General features: G+C 45.5%; 1 protein-coding gene and 2 long non-coding RNA genes across 4 annotated transcripts in view; 2 read left to right on the forward strand and 1 right to left on the reverse strand.

The window, feature by feature from the left end:
• LOC140848956 (uncharacterized) overlaps nucleotides 1-11041 on the forward strand; it is a 37342-nt gene extending 26301 nt beyond the window's left edge. Inside the window, exon 2 of one of the 2 annotated variants that reach the window (XR_012130294.1) lies at nucleotides 6304-11041. This is a non-coding gene — a long non-coding RNA (uncharacterized lncRNA). Of the gene's footprint in view, nucleotides 1-5226; nucleotides 5663-6303 lie in introns of those variants that run through there. The other variant, XR_012130293.1, reaches the window with a different exon arrangement.
• Nucleotides 11042-11089: 48 nt separating this feature from the next.
• LOC140848957 (uncharacterized) lies at nucleotides 11090-19626 on the reverse strand. The gene is made up of 3 exons (XR_012130295.1): nucleotides 13464-19626; nucleotides 11395-11586; nucleotides 11090-11221 (listed from the first exon to the last, which is right to left on the reverse strand). It is a non-coding gene; the product is annotated as an uncharacterized lncRNA (long non-coding RNA).
• Nucleotides 13022-20752, forward strand: part of PTGFRN (prostaglandin F2 receptor inhibitor) — an 83144-nt gene continuing 75413 nt past the window's right edge. Inside the window, exon 1 of the mRNA XM_037021104.2 lies at nucleotides 13022-13155. Within this exon, the coding sequence (XP_036876999.2) occupies nucleotides 13107-13155 (49 nt within the window). The 5' untranslated portion in view covers nucleotides 13022-13106. The remainder of the gene's footprint in view (nucleotides 13156-20752) is intronic.

The raw sequence follows: 20752 nt of genomic DNA on the forward strand, positions 1-20752 counted from the left end.
AGCTTTCCTATACACTAACAACGAATCAATAGAAAGAGAAATCAGGAAAACAATTCCATTCACCATTGCATCAAAAAGAATAAAATACCTAGGAATAAACCTAACCAAGGAAGTGAAAGACTTATACTCTGAAAACTACAAGTCACTCTTAAGAGAAATTAAAGGGGACACTAATAAATGGAAACTCATCCCATGCTCATGGCTAGGAAGAATTAATATCGTCAAAATGGCCATCCTGCCAAAAGCAATATACAAATTTGATGCAATCCCTCTCAAATTACCAGCAACATTCTTCAATGAATTGGAACAAATAATTCAAAAATTCATATGGAAACACCAAAGACCCCGAATAGCCAAAGCAATCCTGAAAAAGAAGAATAAAGTAGGGGGGATCTCACTCCCCAACTTCAAGCTCTACTACAAAGCCATAGTAATCAAGACAATTTGGTACTGGCACAAGAACAGAGCCACAGACCAGTGGAACAGATTAGAGACCCCAGAAATTAACCCAAACATATATGGTCAATTAATATTTGATAAAGGAGCCATGGACATACAATGGCAAAATGACAGTCTCTTCAACAGATGGTGCTGGCAAAACTGGACAGCTACATGTAGGAGAATGAAACTGGACCATTGTCTAACCCCATATACAAAGGTAAACTCAAAATGGATCAAAGACCTGAATGTAAGTCACGAAACCATTAAACTCTTGGAAAAAAACATAGGCAAAAACCTCTTAGACATAAACATGAGTGATCTCTTCTTGAACATATCTCCCCGGGCAAGGAAAACAACAGCAAAAATGAGCAAGTGGGACTACATTAAGCTGAAAAGCTTCTGTACAGCGAAAGACACCATCAATAGAACAAAAAGGAACCCTACAGTATGGGAGAATATATTTGAAAATGACAGATCTGATAAAGGCTTGACGTCCAGAATATATAAAGAGCTCACACGCCTCAACAAACAAAAAACAAATAACCCAATTAAAAAATGGGCAGAGGAACTGAACAGACAGTTCTCCAAAAAAGAAATACAGATGGCCAAGAGACACATGAAAAGATGCTCCACATCGCTAATTATCAGAGAAATGCAAATTAAAACTACAATGAGGTATCACCTCACACCAGTAAGGATAGCTGCCATCCAAAAGACAAACAACAACAAATGTTGGCGAGGCTGTGGAGAAAGGGGAACCCTCCTACACTGCTGGTGGGAATGTAAATTAGTTCAACCATTGTGGAAAGCAGTATGGAGGTGCATCAAAATGCTCAAAACAGACCTACCATTTGACCCAGGAATTCCACTCCTAGGAATTTACCCTAAGAACGCAGCAATCAAGTTTGAGAAAGACAGATGCACTCCTATGTTTATCGCAGCACTATTTACAATAGCCAAGAATTGGAAGCAACCTAAATGTCCATCTGTAGATGAATGGATAAAGAAGATGTGGTACATATACACAATGGAATACTACTCAGCCATAAGAAGTGGAAAAATCCAACCATTTGCAGCAACATGGATGGAGCTGGAGAGTATTATGCTCAGTGAAATAAGCCAAGCGGAGAAAGAGAAATACCAAATGATTTCACTCATCTGAGGAGTATAGGAACAAAGGAAAAACTGAAGGAACAAAACAGCAGCAGAATTACAGAACCCAAAAATGGACTAACAGGTACCAAAGGGAAAGGAACTGGGGAGGATGGGTGGGCAGGGAGGGATAAGGGGGGGGAAGAAGAAGGGGGGTATTAAGATTAGCATGCATGGGGGGGAGGGAGAAAGGGGAGGGTGGGCTGCACAACACAGAGAGGACAAGTAGTGACTCTACAACATTTTGCTAAGCTGATGGACAGTAACCGTAATGTGGTTGTTAGGGGGGACCTGATATAGGGGAGAGCATAGTAAACATAGTATTCTTCAGGTAAGTGTAGATTAAAAATTTAAAAAAAAAAAAAAAAAAGAAAGAAAGAAAGAAAAGGGGGATTACTCCTTAACAGGATAAAACTATTGGTAAATCAAAGATCAACGCATGCTTTAAATATCCTTAATGTTGATCACTTAAAGGGTGTCAGATGATCAGCTATGGAGGTACTCTTTTCTGATAATATTCCTTTCTCTTAATTAAAAAAAAAAAAAAAAAGCAGTTACTGTGTGCTGACCTCCAATGAGTTCTGCACAGTGGTATAGAGGGCATGTCAAAGTGTGGGCAAAGGGTCTGTTTGTTTCTACGCAGAAGATCAAGGCCTAGCTTGGATACCCAGAAAATGAACTAAGATACGATATGAGGAGGAGCTTCCGGCATCAGCACTCTCTGGAGGACTCGTGCCGGGGGATGATCATCAAAAAGCCTCCACAGGGATCCGGACGATGCTGCGGTTGTGGCTGCATCCAGCCCACCATCTCCTGGACTTGCCATGAGAAGGAGGAGGGAGATGTCTAGGCTGGCATGTGCATACAGTGAGACAACGAATTTGACTGGATCTGTACTGTTGGAACTCAACCAGGAGTTGGGAGGGGTGCAAGTTGTAGCACCCCAAAATCTCATGACTATAGACTATCTATGGTTAAAAGAACATATGGGATGTGAACAGATCCCAGAAATGGGCTGCTTTAATTTGTCTGATGGTTCAAGTACAGTTGGAAAATATCCATCATATCATAGATAAATTTTCACAAATGCCTAGGGTGCCTAAATGGTTTTCTTGGCTTCACTGGAGATGGCTGGTAATTATAGATTTGCTTTGTTTATGTCACCGTATTCCTATTATGTCAATATGTGTGTGCAAATTAGTTAGTAGTTTAAAACCTATACATACTTAAGGTACTATACAAGAAGATATGTCAAAGAAATAATCAATCCTCCCAAGTTTCCTTCATATGCTACATCTATAGCTTTTCTTCTTCCTTCCTAATTACAAACTTTAAATAGAATTCGTGCCTCATATCGAATTTACCGAGTATCATAATTCCTCCAGGTGGTAAAGATACCTCGAGACAAGTGCTGGGCATAGAAGCCACAGGGCATAAATCTGCAAAGAAGTAAAAAGCTAACCTTTGCAAACAATATGGCTTCTCTCTCACTTACCAACTTTACATTTCCCTGTATGGCCCCGGAAGATGACTGGTTAGCCAGAGACGGGTAAGATTCCTCAAGGGAGGAACAACCTAAGACAGGCACAGTCGCAGGGGGGCCATCAGGTGAGAATTTGGGGATCAACAGAGGTGAGGCTCAGAACCTCACCCCCCCTGCTTTGAGAGAAATCTTCTGCATCCGTGGATGTTTTGCTGCCCTTGTCTAGCCTGGATTAATACTTAGTCCATAGGCACACACCTGATCATCTGATCATCTACATTTGCCTTCTTACAGCACTAAACTATGTTTTCTACCTTTATCTTGCATCTACCTACCACTTCAGCATTTTATTAAAAATAAAAATAATAATAATAATAGGAGAAATGTGGGATCAACATATAAATCAAGTACAAAAATCAAATGAATATTCATATTTGACCTGATGGTTTATAGGTCATATTGCATGATCAAAACCGAAAGTTTCTGTGATGACTGCCCTTGTACTGTTCACCATGTAAGAATTTATTCACTCTGTAAGAATTCGTTCACCATGTAAGAACTTGTTCGTTATGCTTCAGAAGATTGGAGACTGACGAGAATTAGGCTTGAGATGGATTAATGATTGTACATTGAGCATTGACCCCCCTATACTGAATTTTATTGTTGTTAACAACCATTTGATCAATAAATATGAGAGATGCCCTCTAAAAAAAAAAAAAAAAAAAAAAAAAGAAAAAAAAAAAACAATAATTCCTGCTTCTAGCATACAAACTAATCAGGGAACATAAAATTGCATGAAGTTATTTAACCATTTACTCAATCTAGGTATTTCTTAATGCCTGTACCCATTTTGCTTGATGGCATATGCATGAATAGTTTTATTTTTTTTAATAATGTCATCACATGAGTATATAAGTTACTTCTTAAAAATTTAGTGTCTAGTTACCCCCATGTAAATTTGAATTAATTCCCTGCATAGTATTAACAGCTGCATGATATTTCAATTTATGGTGAATGGGTGATGGGTGTATTTGGTTTTTTTTGGTCATTCATGCCGTTTTCTTATTTTTTCTCTTAAAAAATGTTGTGATGCACAAAGATACAAGTACACGAAGGCATTTCTCTGTATCCTGAGCTGGCCAAGGGCACTGAGGCCCGTAAAAGAGAAAGTGCAGATTAGATATGCAGAAAAGGGAGAAGGCAAATATCAGCAAGTTCAAGCACAGATAATTATTTTACCTTCTAGTTCCAGAAATACCAGATGCTATGTATGTAAAAAAAAAGTCTTGCTTCAAAATGATATAATCTTCTGACTTCTTACTGATCCCATTAGTCTCCCTTGTGCTCAATCTTGTCACACTGCAAACAGACATGCTCAGCAAGTAGTATCTTTTTCTTGGGAAAACAAGTGCTAAAAGAGTGTTCTCAAGTTGCTACCTCTGGGTTGAAACATTGAAACACCATGAGTTCTTGATTCTGCTCAGTTTCTTATTGAGGGCAAGTCTGCCCTTCTCTGGGGAAAAGCTATAAACTCCACCTGTTCATAATCAGCCATCCTATCCTGCTATTTTAGAGACAATGTTTGGTGTATCATCCCCTCCGAGACCAGAATAAACACGTTTGTTCCCAAAAAAAAAAAAAAAAAAAAAAAAAAAAAATTCATGCTTTAAGCCCAACTCATTTGCTAGAGGATAGATTTGGCCATGAGCTTTCTAATCACCACCATGAAAAGAAAAACTCTGCCAGTTATAATATTTACAGAGTCTGTAAGGTAAAAAGAAACAGTCACTAAGGCAAAGCACAACTATTTATAGTACTGAGAACAGAGTTTAATTTCTCCATGGGTCCCAAGTAGAGAGGCTTCTGTCTGATGTACTGAAGAGCATCTGCAAACCTGCCCTTCCAGGAAACACAATGACGAAGTGCTTGGGGCTGAGACTTAGGCCATCCCTCCGTATAGACTGATGGCATCATGACAAAATGCAGTTAAGTGAAAGCAACTTTACCGGGTGCCAATAAGAAAGAGCTGGGTTTCAAGCTCAGTGATGGTCTACTTAATTCATAATTCAGGGGTGGATCTTAGGGTATCTAGAAGAATGTATAGGCTGCATTTACTTCGGGTAATGTTCCATAAATATTGTTTCTTTCAGCTGAGCTTTTAAAAATATAGAGAAGCAGCAGTAAGGCTGAAATCATCATCTGGATGGTGGCTGTTCCAGGTGGCGGGTTAAGCACGAACTACCTGTTTCACCATGCCATCAATTAGCCCTCCTAGACAGGTCCAACATGCTCTTGTGAAGATCCCGGAGCCACACAAGGACAGCACACCATGGCTCAAAAGAGGACCTCCTGTGTTCTCACTGGCAAGGCATCCAAGATTCTCCTCAGGAAGTAATTTTGCATTCTTCCTAACTCAGAGGTAAATGGGTGATCATGACCCATTATGCTTTATGCCATAAAGTTTTATGGCATAAAGCATGAACGCAACAAGCTTTGTGTCATAAGCATGGATTCAACAATTTTAGGCTGGAAAAAAAATAATAAAGCAGCTGCTACAAAACTGTTTCTGCTGGAGGAAAAGAAAAGTCATTCAGTAAAGTACCCATGAAGTGGCTGCCTGGCAAAATGCCACTCCCTGTGCACCTTCCAGAATAGACAAAACTGCAAATGTACCCTCTGTTAAGTGACTTGCTAAGGGAGATTATGAGCTACAAAGTGGATAAAAATGGGAATATGTCTACCCCAAATGATGGCTCTGTTTTAGAATAATTAAGCTGAGTACTGTCTAGGAGAGAGTAGGTGGGTGATAGGGTAGTAATCCTAGATGTTTCAAAATAAAGCCATGGCATCTGCATAGGAGTTTAGTCTGTTCTCAAATTCTGCGGGGCACACATCCAGCTCAGCCCCAAAGGGTGGATGCTCGAGAAAAGAGAGGAGCACTATTAACAAAGACTTACTTTTAGAAGAGGGACTAGAAAGAGTTGGCTGGACTTAGATAAATCACACAATGTTGAGGCTGGAAAGCAGTTCTTTTGGGGTGAAGTTGTCTAGGGTCCACTTCAGCAGTAATTTTCCTATGGCACCTGCTTACGGATAGGCATTTAACTCTGACTGAAGGCTTTTTAGAGAAAAGAGGATACCAACGAATAATTTAGCTCCCTCATCATTGAGCTAACTTTGGTTATGACAAATGAGGCCAATGCTGTCTCTTGACAATTTTTATCCAGTGACTCAACATATGACACCCCGAAGCAAGTCTATTCTTCCTTTGAAATGCAAAACTTCAAAATCTGAAGATAACTACTCAGAGCTCCCTGATGTCTTCTCCAAGCCTTCCGGTAGATCTATTTCCATATAAGGTAACTCCTCTTGGGATGAGAGTTTAGCAAATAAAAATATAGGCTGCCTAGTTGAATTTGAGTTTCAGATTAACATGGACTACTTTTTTAGTATAAATAGTCTCCGTGTAATATTTGAGACATACTTATATAAAAAAGTAGTCCATGTTTATCTGGGCATCCTGTATTTTGGCTAGCAACTAAACTGTGAATGCAAATGTTTTTAGAAATGTAATGCCTAGAACTTGAGATAGTATTCCTGTTGAACACTGAAGTAGAACTCAAGTGGGGTGAGAGAGAGTGGTGGGGAAATGGCAAGGGGAAAGAGGGGGGACATCTGCACCTCTGCACCCCTCCCTACCATGCTTCTGTGTGAAGAAGGTAAAATGCCCTCTGGTGAGGACACAAAGCCCCCTCCCTGTCTCGGGGCACAAGGTCAGGCCAGGGTTAAAATATCCTCTGACCTCTGGGAGCCCCCTCTAGCTATTCCTAACCTCTGATGTGGTGGTCCTTCTTTATCATAATGAATTCTGCTGTCTCTGATCATTGTAGGAGGTATTTTTAGCTGGATGATAGCATATTCGCAGAATACTACACACACCTCTCTTGAGCTTGCACACCTCTCTTATCTACTTAACTCTCTTTCAGTTTCCTTTGCTCTTCTGGCACCAGTCTTCTCCTTCCTACGTTGCATTCCAGGTCTTTTGATACACTGGACTCAATTATAAGCTCCTCTAGGGCAAGGACTATGTATGTTAACATCCTTAATGTAACGATAATGGTAGAGCTTTTACTATAAGAGCCTTGCCTCATTCCGTTCTCAGGTTCTCTCCTGGTCTCTCTCACCACAGTGTCCTCGCCAGGGTAAGTGCTGCCGGCAGTGAGTGCTCAGGAGACACTTTTGGCCTGACAGAAGTGGAACCAGAGGCAGTTTTCATCATCTAAAAACACTTTCTCCAGTATCTCCCATTTCAGTCTTTTAGGCCAGAGGTCAGAAAGCGCAGGACCATGCCTAACCCGTTCCAACCAGATGAGGCCCTGTTTTTGAAGCTTGTCAGGTGGGCCTTCCACAACTTGCCCCACGGCCTCACCAGTACTGAACGGCGCTCACTCATCACTATAGCGCTCACTCATCACTAAACAAAGGCTTCCTCTCCCACCCCTCCCTTTTAACTCTTAATCCCATTCTCTAATTCTATGACTAACTCTTAAATTCTTTGTGATTAGTAATTCCGTTTAACTTCAGTAGGGGATTTAAACACCTGGAAACCAGAGACTATTATAATGAAAATGGTAAGTAGAATGAAATGTTGCCCTGCAACTCACTCTTTCCTCGACTGCTCTGCTCAAGGAGGTCCAGGTCATCTGGAGACTGTGTGTGTATGGGCTGGTGGAGGTGGCCAAGCTAATACACCAAATCTGGGGGTATCTTAAAACAATCAGCAGTCCCTGGGGTCTTGTACCATTTTCATTCTCAACTTTAAATAATAGTAAGATGATTTTATGGTTTCAGCAGGGAAACCCAGGGCCTCTGGGGGGCACTGTGATCTCCAAGGGAAAGGCCTGGCAGGGCTCACCTCCTTGGGGCTGGGTGTGGGTCAGAGTTGCTGGACCGGGAGGCTGCTTGCCTCAGGCAAGCCCATAGACCAGTGAAACAGAACAATTGGCTGAAGCAAAAGTCTTACCTGTATAAGAGGTTACTCACTCTGAAAATAATCTTTCATAATGAAAGCATCATCAGATTCCAGAGTCATGAATTAACAAATTGTGCTGGTCTGTGGTGACTGCTTTATTTCTTTACTTAGAAATGCATCTTATTCTTTGGTAGTCAGGGCTATGCAAAGGGTGTGGTGGTTATGACCAACTGTCTGGAGTTATTAATTTTTGCTCATTTTCTGCTACAAGAATGGCTATCTTGGGCTGACTCTCATGATACAGCTGACTGCCTGCCACCAACAGGCTATCCACTTTAGCCCTCATTCAACTTGCCCTGCCTGGACAGTCTTATTTATTCTTTCCATTTCAACTACTAACCACTGTTGTTTCCAGGACTGAATATGCATCACTAATTTAACAATACCTGGGGGCAGGGAGGAGAGAAGAATCCCCAACACATTCAACATATAACATCTGGTATAAGCTCATTCCTACACCTCATAGCTAAAGACCACCTGATCTTTCAAGATTCATGTCACAGTCATCCCCACCGAGAAGCCTTTTTTGACAACCTTCCCCAGGACTGACCACTCCCTGTGTCACAACTGTACCTTGCACATACTTTCACACCTATTAAGTCTTTATTCACAGACTGTAAGCATCTCATTAGCTGGAATTACCTTATTCATCTCTGTATTCCCTTGGTCTAGCTCTGTGCCTGGCATTAATTCACTCTAAATATTCACTGAAGACCTACCATGTGCCTTGTACCCTACCAGACTGGCACTTGTTTGTTAAACAGAAGAGTTCTCAGCAAGCATCCACTCTGCAGTAACATGGGAGATACAAAATGAGGATGTGGCAGTCTCTTAAGCCCTTCCATTAGAGATGGGAGCAGTGAATGCCATGCTGTATTAGTCAGCTCAGGCTTCCATAACAAATACTGTAGACTGGGTGGGTGTGGGTTAAATTGTAATATTTCCAGAATATCTCGCCTGGCTTTAGTATATCTGCATATTAATAGGTGTTCAGTGGTGGAAAGAAATATGGCTTTAGTGCATTTGCATTGTTCCTCAAGAGTGGAGAGAAGTTTATCTCCATATCAATGGGTAAATTACTTGGGCAACCGAGGGCTTATCTATACCTGAAGGTGAGAGGGAGGCCTGGTTTTGCTTCTCCCAGAGCAGGAAAGAGAGAAGGGCCCAGACTGCAGTTTGTAAGCAATAAACAGGTTTTAAACTTTATTTCTCCCTTTGAATGATTTCAGTTTTTAGAGGTATTTTGCCCTGGAATTTCCTCTCCCCAGACTAACACCTGGCATAGTTGGCAGGGTTCCTCTGAACCCGAAATCTGTTATAATGGGTGTGACCTTTGGGAGGGCCACCCCAAGAAATGATGGGGAGAAGTGGCGCTTGCACCAAGAGACATGTGTCTACATTTGTGTGGTCGTAGAGGCACCACCACCGCTGCTGGCCGCGCCGACTCCGGCCCATTGCCTGAGCCTAAGGCTACTGTTTCTGCCACTGCTGCTGCTCCTGCTGCCAGCTGGAGCCTGGTCACAACTATGGAAAGGAGCAGAGGTCTGGGTCACCTTGATAGAGAAGCAACTGGCTGCTGTGTACCATGCCTTGCTGGCTACAGAACCCACTGCCGGAACAGCTCCTACCAAGGTAATAACCACCTATCCCATCGCTGGGTGGGTGAGAGACAGGACTCAAAGGCCATGGAGTGGTGTGGCACAGACACCTACTGTATATCATGTGGCTGGCCATTTGCCTTTCGCATCCCCAGGGAATGATGAAGCAGACACATTGGCCCAGGTGCGCTGGCTAGAAGGAAAGCCTGCCTCTGATGTGGCCCAATGGCTACAACGACGTTTGTTGCAAGCGGGGCAAAAGACAATATGGGCTGTTGCCCATTGGTGGGGCTTGCCACTGACCTTTGAAGAAGTCAGCTGAGCCCGGAAGGAGTACACTGAACACTGTGCAGATGAGCCAACCACTGAGGGGCCTAGAGCATCTTTTTGCAGCCTATGGCCAGTCACCGGTGATTGAGACTGATCAAGGCACCCACTTTACTGGACATGTGTTGCAAGGATGGGAGCAGCCATTAGGAATAAAATGGACGTGGCCCTGGACATTTCAACACATGGACTGGTGATGGCTGGCTCTTCTGGCACCTTGGGGAAAAGGCCTGGAAGCTGGCCTCCTGTGTATGCTGAAGTAACAGCAAAGTGGCCCCCCACAATCACGGTTATTTGCTTCTACAGTCCTTGTGTCCTGGATGTGCCCCCTGGCTGTAGCTGCCATGTGATGGCTGGAATAGACGAGTTTTGGACTTACTCGGCATGGGACTTTGAACATAGCTGAATCCTCTGGCTTGAGAATTATGATTGTATTGCTGTTGTCAAGAAAAAAATGCTTAAAGAGAGGCTTGACTTTGTCTAATGTTTGGTAAAAGTTCTGTGAGCAATCCAGCATGGTTGTTGGGAATGAGTAAACAAGTATAGAAACATGTGTTGTGCTTAGTGAGAGATTGTGCTGTAAAGTACATTTACTTAATCTGCATAGGCTGAATCCTCTGGCTTGAGGATTATCATGATTTTATTGTTGTTGCTATTGTATGTCATTAATTTGGTCGGAAGAGGGGGAATGAGTAAATTGAAAGGCGAGATTTCTGGAGGGGTGGCCTGTGGGTAAAATTGTAATATTTCCAGAATATCTTGCCTGGCTTTAGTACATCTGCATATCAATAGGCAGTGGTGGAAAGAAGTATGGCTTTAGTGCATTTGCATCATTCCTCAGGGGTGGAGAGAAGTTCATCTCCATATCAACGGATAATTATCTGGGCAACGGAGGGCTTATCCATACCTGAGAGGTGAGGGGGAGGGCCAGTTTTGCTTCTGCTGGAGCAGCAAAGAGAGAAGGGCCCAGAGTACAGTTTGTAAGCAATAAAGGAGTTTTAAACTTTATTTCTTCCTTTGACTGACTTCAGTTTTTAGAGGTATTTTGACCCAGGATTTCCTTTCCCCGGACTTACAGTGGGTTAAACAAGAGCCTCACAGTGCTGGAGGCTGAGAAGGTGCTGGCCAATTCAGTTCCTGATGAGGGCCTTCTTCTGGGTTTGCGCACAGATGCCTTCTTGCTGTATCCTGACATGGTAGAAAGATAAACTCTCTTGTGTCTCTTCTTATAAGGGTACTAATTCCACTCATAAGGGCTTCATCTTTCCAAAAGGCCCCACTTCCAAATACCATTGGGGATTAGGGCTTCAATATATGAATTTGGTGGGAACACAAACATTTATTTCATAGCATGTGCTTACCTGAATGTGATCAAGTACCAAATGTGCGGTTCAGACATGGTTCAGTTAAGAAAAGGTAAGATCTGAGCTTCTTGAAGGGCCAGGCCTTACTTTTCTCTGTAGCTCCAGCATCTTCCAAGGCATACCATTAGGCTTGCATTTAGAATTGATTGAATGAAATTCAGAAGCATCCCAGAGAAATTCCAGAGTTTTCTATGGGATGGTAAATGGAAAGGAATTGCAGGGTGGGTGAACAGCATGAAGAAAGGCTTGGCGGCAAGGGTGAATTTTATTTAAAAAATTTAATTGGGTCAAAATACATATAACAGATTTCACTGTTTTAACCATTTTTGAGTGTACAGTTCAGTGGCATTGGTACATTCACATTGTTGCACCGGCAGGGATGGAGTTTTACATCTCTTTCAAAAGCATTCATACCTGGTTAATCACACATTTATTAGTGGGAATAACCAACACTTGGTGTAAATGATGCATCAGAGTAAAAGCAGTGTTCTCCCTGGTTTGGGCAGTTTTCCCATTAACATCTGTGATTTGTTTTGCATATATTAATGAAAGGCTATGGTGTTGGGGGACAAAGGGGACCAGTGCTTCTGCCTGTACGTTGGAATCACTCTTGTGAAGTTTTAAACAATGAACACAAAATTTGTTCCCAATACTGGACCTTTTGTTTTCAAATCAAAAGCATAAAACCCTATTGTGGGGAGAAAAGCATCTTTATTAGCAACCAGTTGTGTCCACTTAAAGCAATAAATATAATCTTTTCAAGAGTACATTCCTATGAAGTACTGTAGCTATTAATATACTTGAATCTTTTTAATGGATGTATCTGTGGGAAGTGTTCTAATTAGTGCCACAGGCACCCTGGAAAGGGAAGATGGTGCTAGAGGGAAGGGACGCCCACCGCAATAGGGCCGTGAGCACAGCCTGTGAGATCTGGGTTCTGGTCTTGCCACTTCTATGTATCCCTGGACAAGCCACCTCAACACTTAAGGCCTCTTACCCAGAAGAGGCTGGAATCCGGGGCCTGTAAAGTCCTTTCATCTCTTTCAGTTCCATCTGAATAACTGTTAGCAAGTGCCACGCTGGTTGGTGGGGTGCTTAGTTTGGGACGGGGCGGGGGACAGCAGACACGCGCGCGGAGGACTCAGCGGTGGTGGAACGCGGAGTATCCCGGAATGGAGCTGGAGCGATGGCATTTCCAGACGAGTTTCTCCAAGGCCAACTTTTAAAGGTCGGAGGAAAGTTTGTCGTGGAGCGGGGGCCCTAAGGGGTGGGCTCGGTGGGCCCCGACGCCTCCTCCCCTTTAAACGGGTGGTCCCAGCCCTTCCTCCGTTACCTGGGGCGGGGAGGGGCTTGGGAAAGTTTGTGTTTGTTGCTGGCAAAGCGCCGGATGGGAGGCGCGGGCGGGCGGACGCGGCGGTTCTTCCCTTTTGCTTTCAGAAAGCGGTCGGGGCTGCACACTAGGCTGGGCGGGTGGCTCCGGTACCCGGGTCCCGGTGCCCGGCCGGCTGGAGGAGGGCGGGGAGGAGGCGGGCGCGGAGCCCGGGCGCACGCAGTCCCCGCGTTGGGATTTCTCGGCTCGCGAGGAGAGCGGAGCAGGCGCGCGGCCCAGGCAGAGGAGCGCTGGCTCTGGAGCCGCCGGAGCCGGAGGAGGAGGGGGAGGAGCGGCGGCGGGCACGAAGGCGGGGGAGAGTCGCTCCCGCCCGGCGAGCATGGGGCGCCTGGCGCCGAGGCCGCTGCTGCTGGCCCTCCTGTCGCTGGGTGAGTGCGCGCGGGGCGCGGTGGGGTGCGGGGGCGCCGACGGGGCGCAGCTGCAGCGCGCGGCCTGGGGCGCCCAGCGGCCGGGGCCGCTCCCGGGAGACCCGGCGGGGAGAAGCGGGCGGCGCGGCCCGGCGGGGAACGGCCCCGGGGCCGCCCGGAGCCGGGCGCGAATGCGGCCGGGCCCCGCGCGGGGTGCAGGTCGCGGCCCCGCCAGGCCGAGGCTCGCCCCGGACGTGTGCCGGGGGAGTGGCGGGGGGGCTGCTTCCCCCAGCCCTCCCTACCTGTTGGCCGCCGGAAGCCCGGCTCACCTTGAACGCCCGGTCTGAAACGTGCCTGCGGTGCCCGGCTCGCGTCCCCAGCCTGGGAGCGGAAATACGCGCCTTTGATATGCCCCGCCGGAGCCGACACCGGCCGAATGGCAATTCACACACAAACCCACGCTGGCTTGCCTTTCCAGGGAAGCGAGAGAATCCACCAACTTCCTCCAGTGAAGGTCACCGGGTGGCCCAGAGCGCTGCAATAAAAATGGGTGTGCGAGCCCTTCGCTCACGGTAGCGCTGTGGCCAGATCTTCTGCCCAGGCTTTTCCTAATTTAGCTCTTCTCTAAGCTGCCTAACTGCTGTTTACACACAAAGACCTAGAAGCCTTGGCTTCTCCAACTTTTCCTACCTGTTACTTTTCCTCCCTTTACTGTCCCCACTTTGACTCTCCCCAATCCTTGCTGCCTCTTGATCACTTGGCCCAGTGCCCTCCTGCATCCCAAGGACTCTGGTGGGTTTTTTCCTCTCCATTTCCCTTTTATTCCATACACACAGACACCATCTTCACATGGATACACGTGGTTACATATTAATATAGTTAAATTAAGGTAACCATGTGTATCTATGCAAAGATGGTTATATTGTATCTACACAAAGATGGTCACATAACTATATTGATTATATTACCATAATCTAGCCACAGAAACACATCTGCTTATTAAGTGCCTGCATGGTACCCAGAGGCTGTTCTATAAAATGCTTTTGATATCCATGGATCACTTTGGTTTGTGTCAACCAGAACAGATTGAATCCTGCAACCTGACCATGGATTCCCTTCTAAGCCCCTAGAGAAAGCCCATCAGAATCCTGTCAGAGCAGCCAGGCCCCAGCTGCACATAGGATAAATGACTGTTCTGCACTTAATGGTCAAAGGGTCCCAGTGGAGGCCTTCCACAGCCACTCGCGTCCTGCTGGTACCAGGGTCTATGCTGTCCCAACTCCCGTGACTCCTCTTACTGGTGGGCCAGCCTTTATAGCTGCTACTGTGTTTTCTTCCTTCACCTCTGAGGGGTTTTCTGGATTTCACTCCCCAAGAGAGCTCGTCCACATCTCATGTCACTGCAGCTATGTGCAGAAAGCCGTTCACCTAATTTTGTAGTATCTTTTCTGTGGTCTTGGATCCTAATGCTCTTATTCTTTCCTTTCACCCTGAGGTCCTTTTAAGACCTCCATTTGTTGAACACTGCTGGTGATAGTCCACATCCATCAATTGGCTAAGGTGTCTTGGTCAAACAGGGCCATGGCCTGTGGTTGCACAGGTTATGCTCTGCACAACTCCAGGACCTGCTGTTCACCTTGTAGTCTAGGTGAATGATTCCCTGTGGAGTTGTGCAGTTCACCCCATGCACCAGTTACAGTGGTGGGGTCAGGCAGAAGTTTGAAAAGAATTCCCTTGGGTAACTATGATAAAGGGATAAAAGGGGAACAGCTGGGGAAGTCTTGGTCATATGTATACTAGCCTGGCTGAACCTCTTCTGTTAACTACACACACAGATCTTTTGTAGTGTGACCAGCCAATGCCTTGTCCCCTAACAGTTTTCTGAAATTGGTGTTCCGCCTGATAACACTGCCCCACAGAATCTCACTTGGTGGCTTCAGTCTGACCTCTGGGAAGCCCTCCCTATTGTAGCTCTCCAGCCCTGTGCTAGGTTTTGAAATTTAATAGGCTGATCAGCAAGCTCATCTTTCCTCTTGTATTGCAACCTGGGCATAATCTTGCTATCACTGCTCACTGTGACCTCCACATGCACACAGTCCCTCACTTCTGTGGCCTTTCTTATAGTGCAAACTCCAGCTTCTTCCCATCCTGGTGTCTGCAGCTCCTATCCCGACGAGGTTCTGGTAGTTCCCCACGTAGATAACTTCTGATGTTTTCCTGGTCCACTTACTCCTCTACCCTCCTTTCTTGGTTCATCATTTTTCCTAAAGGATCATTTTTTGGGCTCCCGTCTTTGCTCATTGGTTCTTTATGATTTTTCCCAAGGATGTTCTGCCCCTTGTGTTCTCTCCCCTCTAGTCTTCCGATTCAGACATCATCCTAAGTAACCTTTTTGCCGGGCTCTACATAGAACATATGGGAACCTTCCAGTCTTTCCATTTGCCATAGCTTGGGAATGCCCCCTCTGCTTCTCTCCTTTTGTCTGTACATTTCCTCATTCCTCTAAAACTCACTTTCTTCCTCAAGCTTACCTAAATCTACCTATCATGATCACCTCAGAACCCACTCAGCTTCATAGAGCAAGTTTTCACTTCTGTTGCTTATTCTGACCTAATACATTATTTCTTGAACACCCATGAGTCCATACCAGTGCCTTGGAGAGATGCCTTATTGAGTGGTCAGTGGGGGTGGGTGGACAGATAATAAAACAGCTGTCTACAAGACAGAATGAAATACCTGACAGAATCCAAGTGCCAGTAGGAAGCAAGGAAGAGGATAATTCTTTTTGACTTGGAATTGGGGTTGATTTTGCTGAAGAGGAGACATTTGAGCTGAACCTTGAGGATGATTAGAATTTTGAAAGAAAGGATGAAAGAGCATTCGAGGCTCTGCAGAAAGGCATCAAGTGTGGATGAGTGAAAGTACACAGCCCATTCAGAAATGGCGTGTAAGTTCCATGTAACTGGAGGTGGGGACCGTATTGGGAGCAAACTGAAAAGGTGGGTTGAGGAGGATCCTAGAGGCCTTTCCTTCTGTGCTAAGAAGTCTGGACTTGGAGGGGTGGGTTTGCTGGCTTTGTGGGTGCTGCCAGGCAGCCTGTACTTCTCCCATCATAGCACTTAATTATCTCCCTGTGTGTGATTGTTCCTGGTCTAATCCCCCACCCTGATTATACCACCTGGTCAGGAACCATGTTATTCCCATTCATTACTGATAGAATGCCTGGCACCTAGTAGCACCTACTTTGATAAATGTTCGCTGATTGAATGAATACATGTATATATCTCTTTGTCCGTGGGTAATGGGGGGCCTTTAATAGTTCTCAGGGCCAGCCTAATACAGCAGTGTTTGAAGATGGTAGGTCTTCACTCATGTGCAGCATGAATTGGGGAGTGGAAGTTAGGATTGTGGAGAGGGATTAAAATATTTGCTTAGTTTGTGTCTTTTGAAAAAAATATTGCAAATCCATTGCAATAGTTTTTTAATGACAAAAGCATTACATCTATATATTAAAATTCAGATAATATAGAAGGGTTCTTTATTAATTAAGTAGGCAAAACTATTCTAACAAATAACACCAAAACATAGTGGTTCAGACAGTAGAAGTGATTCTCATAACAGTGTAGCGAAGATGTCTCAGATGAAAAGGTTGGGTGGTGTACCTGCCCACGGCCAGAATCTGGCTGCCAGGTGGATGGCAGTCCTGCTGTCTGCAGCCCATGCTTTCTAAGATCACTTTGGTTGTCATCACCACCTTTCCAAGCCCCATAAAGGGGGGGAAGGATGGGGAAGGAGCATGGAGGAGATATATGAAGGCTTCATTGGCCAGGCTTGGAAGGGTTACACATTCCATTCAAGAGAATTTAGTCTCATGCCACACTAGCTGCAAGGGAAGCTGAGAAATGCAAACTAGCCTGGCAGCTGTGTGCCAGCTGCTATGGATGAATTGACGAACAGATGTGGGGTAGCAGTTAGCAGTTTCTGTCGCTGACATAAAAGAATATAAGGTAAAAAGAAAAATGTGGCTACCTTCCCACTGCCCAGGCTTAGCCACTCATATATAATGTGCGTGCGTGTGTGTGTGCGTGTGTGTGTGTACACTGAGTATCTTGTCTTTTCTCTTAGAATCTTTACATGGCTCTGCACCTAACCAGCACAGAGTAATAAGAGCTGCTATTTATAGAGTGCATATCAAGCATCAGGCTTATATGTCCTTTCTCTTTTAATCCTCACAATACCTTTGAGAAAGGAGCTGTTATTTTCTCTATTACAGATGAGGTAAGGGATGCCCAGAAAAGTTAAATAACTTGTCCAGAGTCACACAGCTATTCCATGGCAGAGCCAGGATTCGGTCACAGGACTCCATCCTGCCGGTACGAAGCAAACCTTGACTGATGGTCGCACTAACCTTACGCTGTGTATTCATTGTGATTGGTTTAAGTGAAATAGGATGATGACTGTTTGACAGTGAAAGTGCAGTTAAAAATAGGGTTGGGGTGAGTGCAGCCCACTTAGGCTGAAGGGGCTGTGCCAAGATGCACCTCCCAGGTGGGACAGCTCTGCAGCCCCAAGCAAGTCACCACGCCTTCTCTGAGGATTGGGACTGAAATGCAGTTTCTTCCAGAAAGGACTGAAGGACTGGAGGAAGACTGGCAGGAGGAACCCGAGTGAATCCACTCAGCTTAACGGTCTTTGAAGTGCTCTGGCCTTCAGAGAATCCTTGGCACTCATTTTAGCCTTGTTAACAGAATTCCTGTATCTGCCAAGCTGATGAATGCCTGCCCTGGCTATAATTATTCTTATTAGCTTGCTGAATAGGAACTCTAGTTGTCAGTGATCGTTCCTTACAAGGCAGTCAGGTTAGTCGGCATTTATATGGCTATTTTGTTTTAGTGCTGAGCTACCGAGCTGATTTTGCCCTATAGATTAAACGTACGTTTTCATATTGGCACTGCGTCTGGCAGTTAAATAAGGTGTGTGCTTGTCTGTCGGTGTGTTTCTGCATCTCACTTTATCAAATGAAGTGGGGGGAACACTGTCAGGGCAGTTCATAGCGATTCACTTAAATTGCTTTGGTTCCTAAAAGGCAGGGTAGCAAGGCCATTTGACTTTCTGCTTTGGGAAAATAACTTGAACTGGCAAAAAATTCTTCATAATTTATCTTCTGGAAAAGGCGAAGTGCTGCAGTTGGCGCAGTCAGTGGTTTTTTCGATCTTGGAATATTTTTTCCCCACACCAACTGTAGTCTTTGCGAAGCAACAGAATTAGAGCCAGTAGTTAATGCTTGCGCGTACCAGCAATGTGATTTCCAGTAGACTAGAGATAATGGCACTGTGTACACGTTTGTGTTCTTCGAATGCTGATTTCTCCACAATACTCCCTGAGTGTTTGTGTGAGATTATGGAGTCGCTAAGCAGCATGATTCAAGTTTAAGTATGATGTTCTGGGACCTTAATTGCTTCCTGCTTTGCACCTTTATAAGCAGCTGGGACGTGAAAGCATTTACATCACTCAGAATATTTCAGGGAATGGAGAAACACCGGCTAGTGTTGCTCTGTCTAGGATGAATTTGGCTTAAAACTGTGAAGAACAGAATTGTGCTTAAGGGTTCAGGGCACATTTCAGAATGGGGACTGCCTTGGAATCCTAATGAAACAAAGGCAGTGTGCAGACAGATGGGTTACTTCCCAGACCTTAAAAGTGACCTGAAGCCAAGAGCATCCTGATAATGCCTCCTCCTTGTTCTTACTCAGAGGTAGAGTGGGCCAGAAATTCCCAGCTTGTGACCCATGGTAAGGCACCCATGTGATTTTCACGTGTGTCATGATACTGATGCCCTCAGCGCTTGGACCTACCTACACCAGAAGCCCTATTTTCCCAGAGAGCTGTTCAGGTGTTGCTTCCTATGTGCTCAGCTCTATCAGGTTGGCAGATCTTTTACATGGTCAACTGCAGCCCTTTTTAGCCCCAGCCTGGCCTTGGAATGAGTTGCTTGAAGACAGAAGTTGAGAAGCTTGGTGACATGGCGAGTAGGTCATTCATCCGTTTGGCCAGTGTTGAGAGAGAGCATATCACTCCAGTTCAGGCACTGTCATGAGTGCTGGGGATTCTGCAGTGAGCAGAGCTGACTCGGGCCCGCCTTCCAAGGGTGGCTGGGATGTGCCAGCCATGTAGTGGGTGGTGTCACCAGGGAATGCAGCCCCACCTGGATGATGGGGCTGCGGACCAAGGGCAAGTTCTTGGGAATGCCTGCAGTTAGAGGACAGCAATGGAAGGGAGAGTTCTAGAAGGAGGAGTTGGAGGCACGGCAGAAGATCCAGAAGAGCATGCTGTGAGAAGCCAAGCAGAGACGGGTCTGAGCAGACTTGTTATAGGGGGATTGGTCAAAGTGTTTCTGAAATCCGGTGAGATAAAGATGCAGAGAAGCCTTGGGTTTGGAGATTACAGAGGCTGATCCAGCAGTGAAGGAGGAAGTGAAATCACAGAGGTTGAGGAGTGAGCTGGGTGGGGAAGGAACTCTGAGGCCGACACTATAGCTGCCTTTTCAAGTGGTCCTGAGTGAAAGATCACTGGGGAGGAGGCTGAAGAGAGGAGGGCCGGGCAAGGATGATTGCTGGGCAGCACTCCGGGGAAGGGGGGGACTGTGGGGTTGGGGCTCAAATGGAGCCCCTGGTGTTGGGCAGAGTGTTCAACCTGCTCCCAGAGAGGAAGGGAGGGAGAGGGAAAGGGGGATGTGCAGGGAGCGGTGTGCTTTGAGCAGCCTGGTCTCTGCAGTGCTTTGACCTCTTCAGCCCCAAGAGTGGTCACAGAGTCCCCAGACATGCCAGTTTGGGTTATGTATATGCTACTTTCTTTCTCTGCAGAAATTGAAAGTTTTTCCCAGGTTCCTCTGGATGTCTTCTTCCGTGTTGGTTGGTGGACTCGAGCTTCTTTCTGAGAGCAGCTTTTAGGCCTTTGGCAGTTAGGTGCAGTCTCCAGTGCAGGGACTTTGTGGCTGTTTTATAACCCATCTTTCTCCTATTTACATCAGCTAAAAAGATCTCAGTAGTTTGTATTACAAATAAACCATTGCTGTGGTTTCTAAACTATTTCTGCTCTTGTAAAGAACTTACAGAGAAAAAAAATAGGGCTCAGGCTTTGGATTAGCCCTTTAGCATTGTGAACCTTGGACAAGTTTTTTTTCTCTCTGTGCATCTGTGAAATGGAACTCACCTCTCTTATGGGTTTGTCACAAAGATGAAAAATACAAGCATTAAACTTAATGTATTTAAGTCCCTAGAACTTGGCTACTTGAAGTGGGGACCAGGGACCAGCAACACTGGCAGCACCTGGGAGAATCTCAGGGTCCAGTGCAACCTGCTGAACCAGAATCTGCCTTTTCACTAGATCCCTGGGGATTTGAATGCATGTGAAAGTCTGAGAAGCCCTAGTCTGGAAGAGAGCTTGCATTACAGGTTATGTGGTGGCCTGGGCTTCCTTGGTGATTTCTGAGGCAAAGAGCGTGGTCAGAGTCAGAGCCCAAGGAGTGTGGCCTTGGGTGGGCTGTTTGGGAGTGGGGCGGGCCTTCAGTTAGCCACCACTGTGCCGCCAAGTTGGGAGTGGAGCCAGGGAGAGGCAT

The sequence above is a fragment of the Manis javanica genome, chromosome 4 (assembly GCF_040802235.1).
Source record: "Manis javanica isolate MJ-LG chromosome 4, MJ_LKY, whole genome shotgun sequence".
In the NCBI taxonomy this organism is placed as follows: domain Eukaryota; kingdom Metazoa; phylum Chordata; class Mammalia; order Pholidota; family Manidae; genus Manis; species Manis javanica.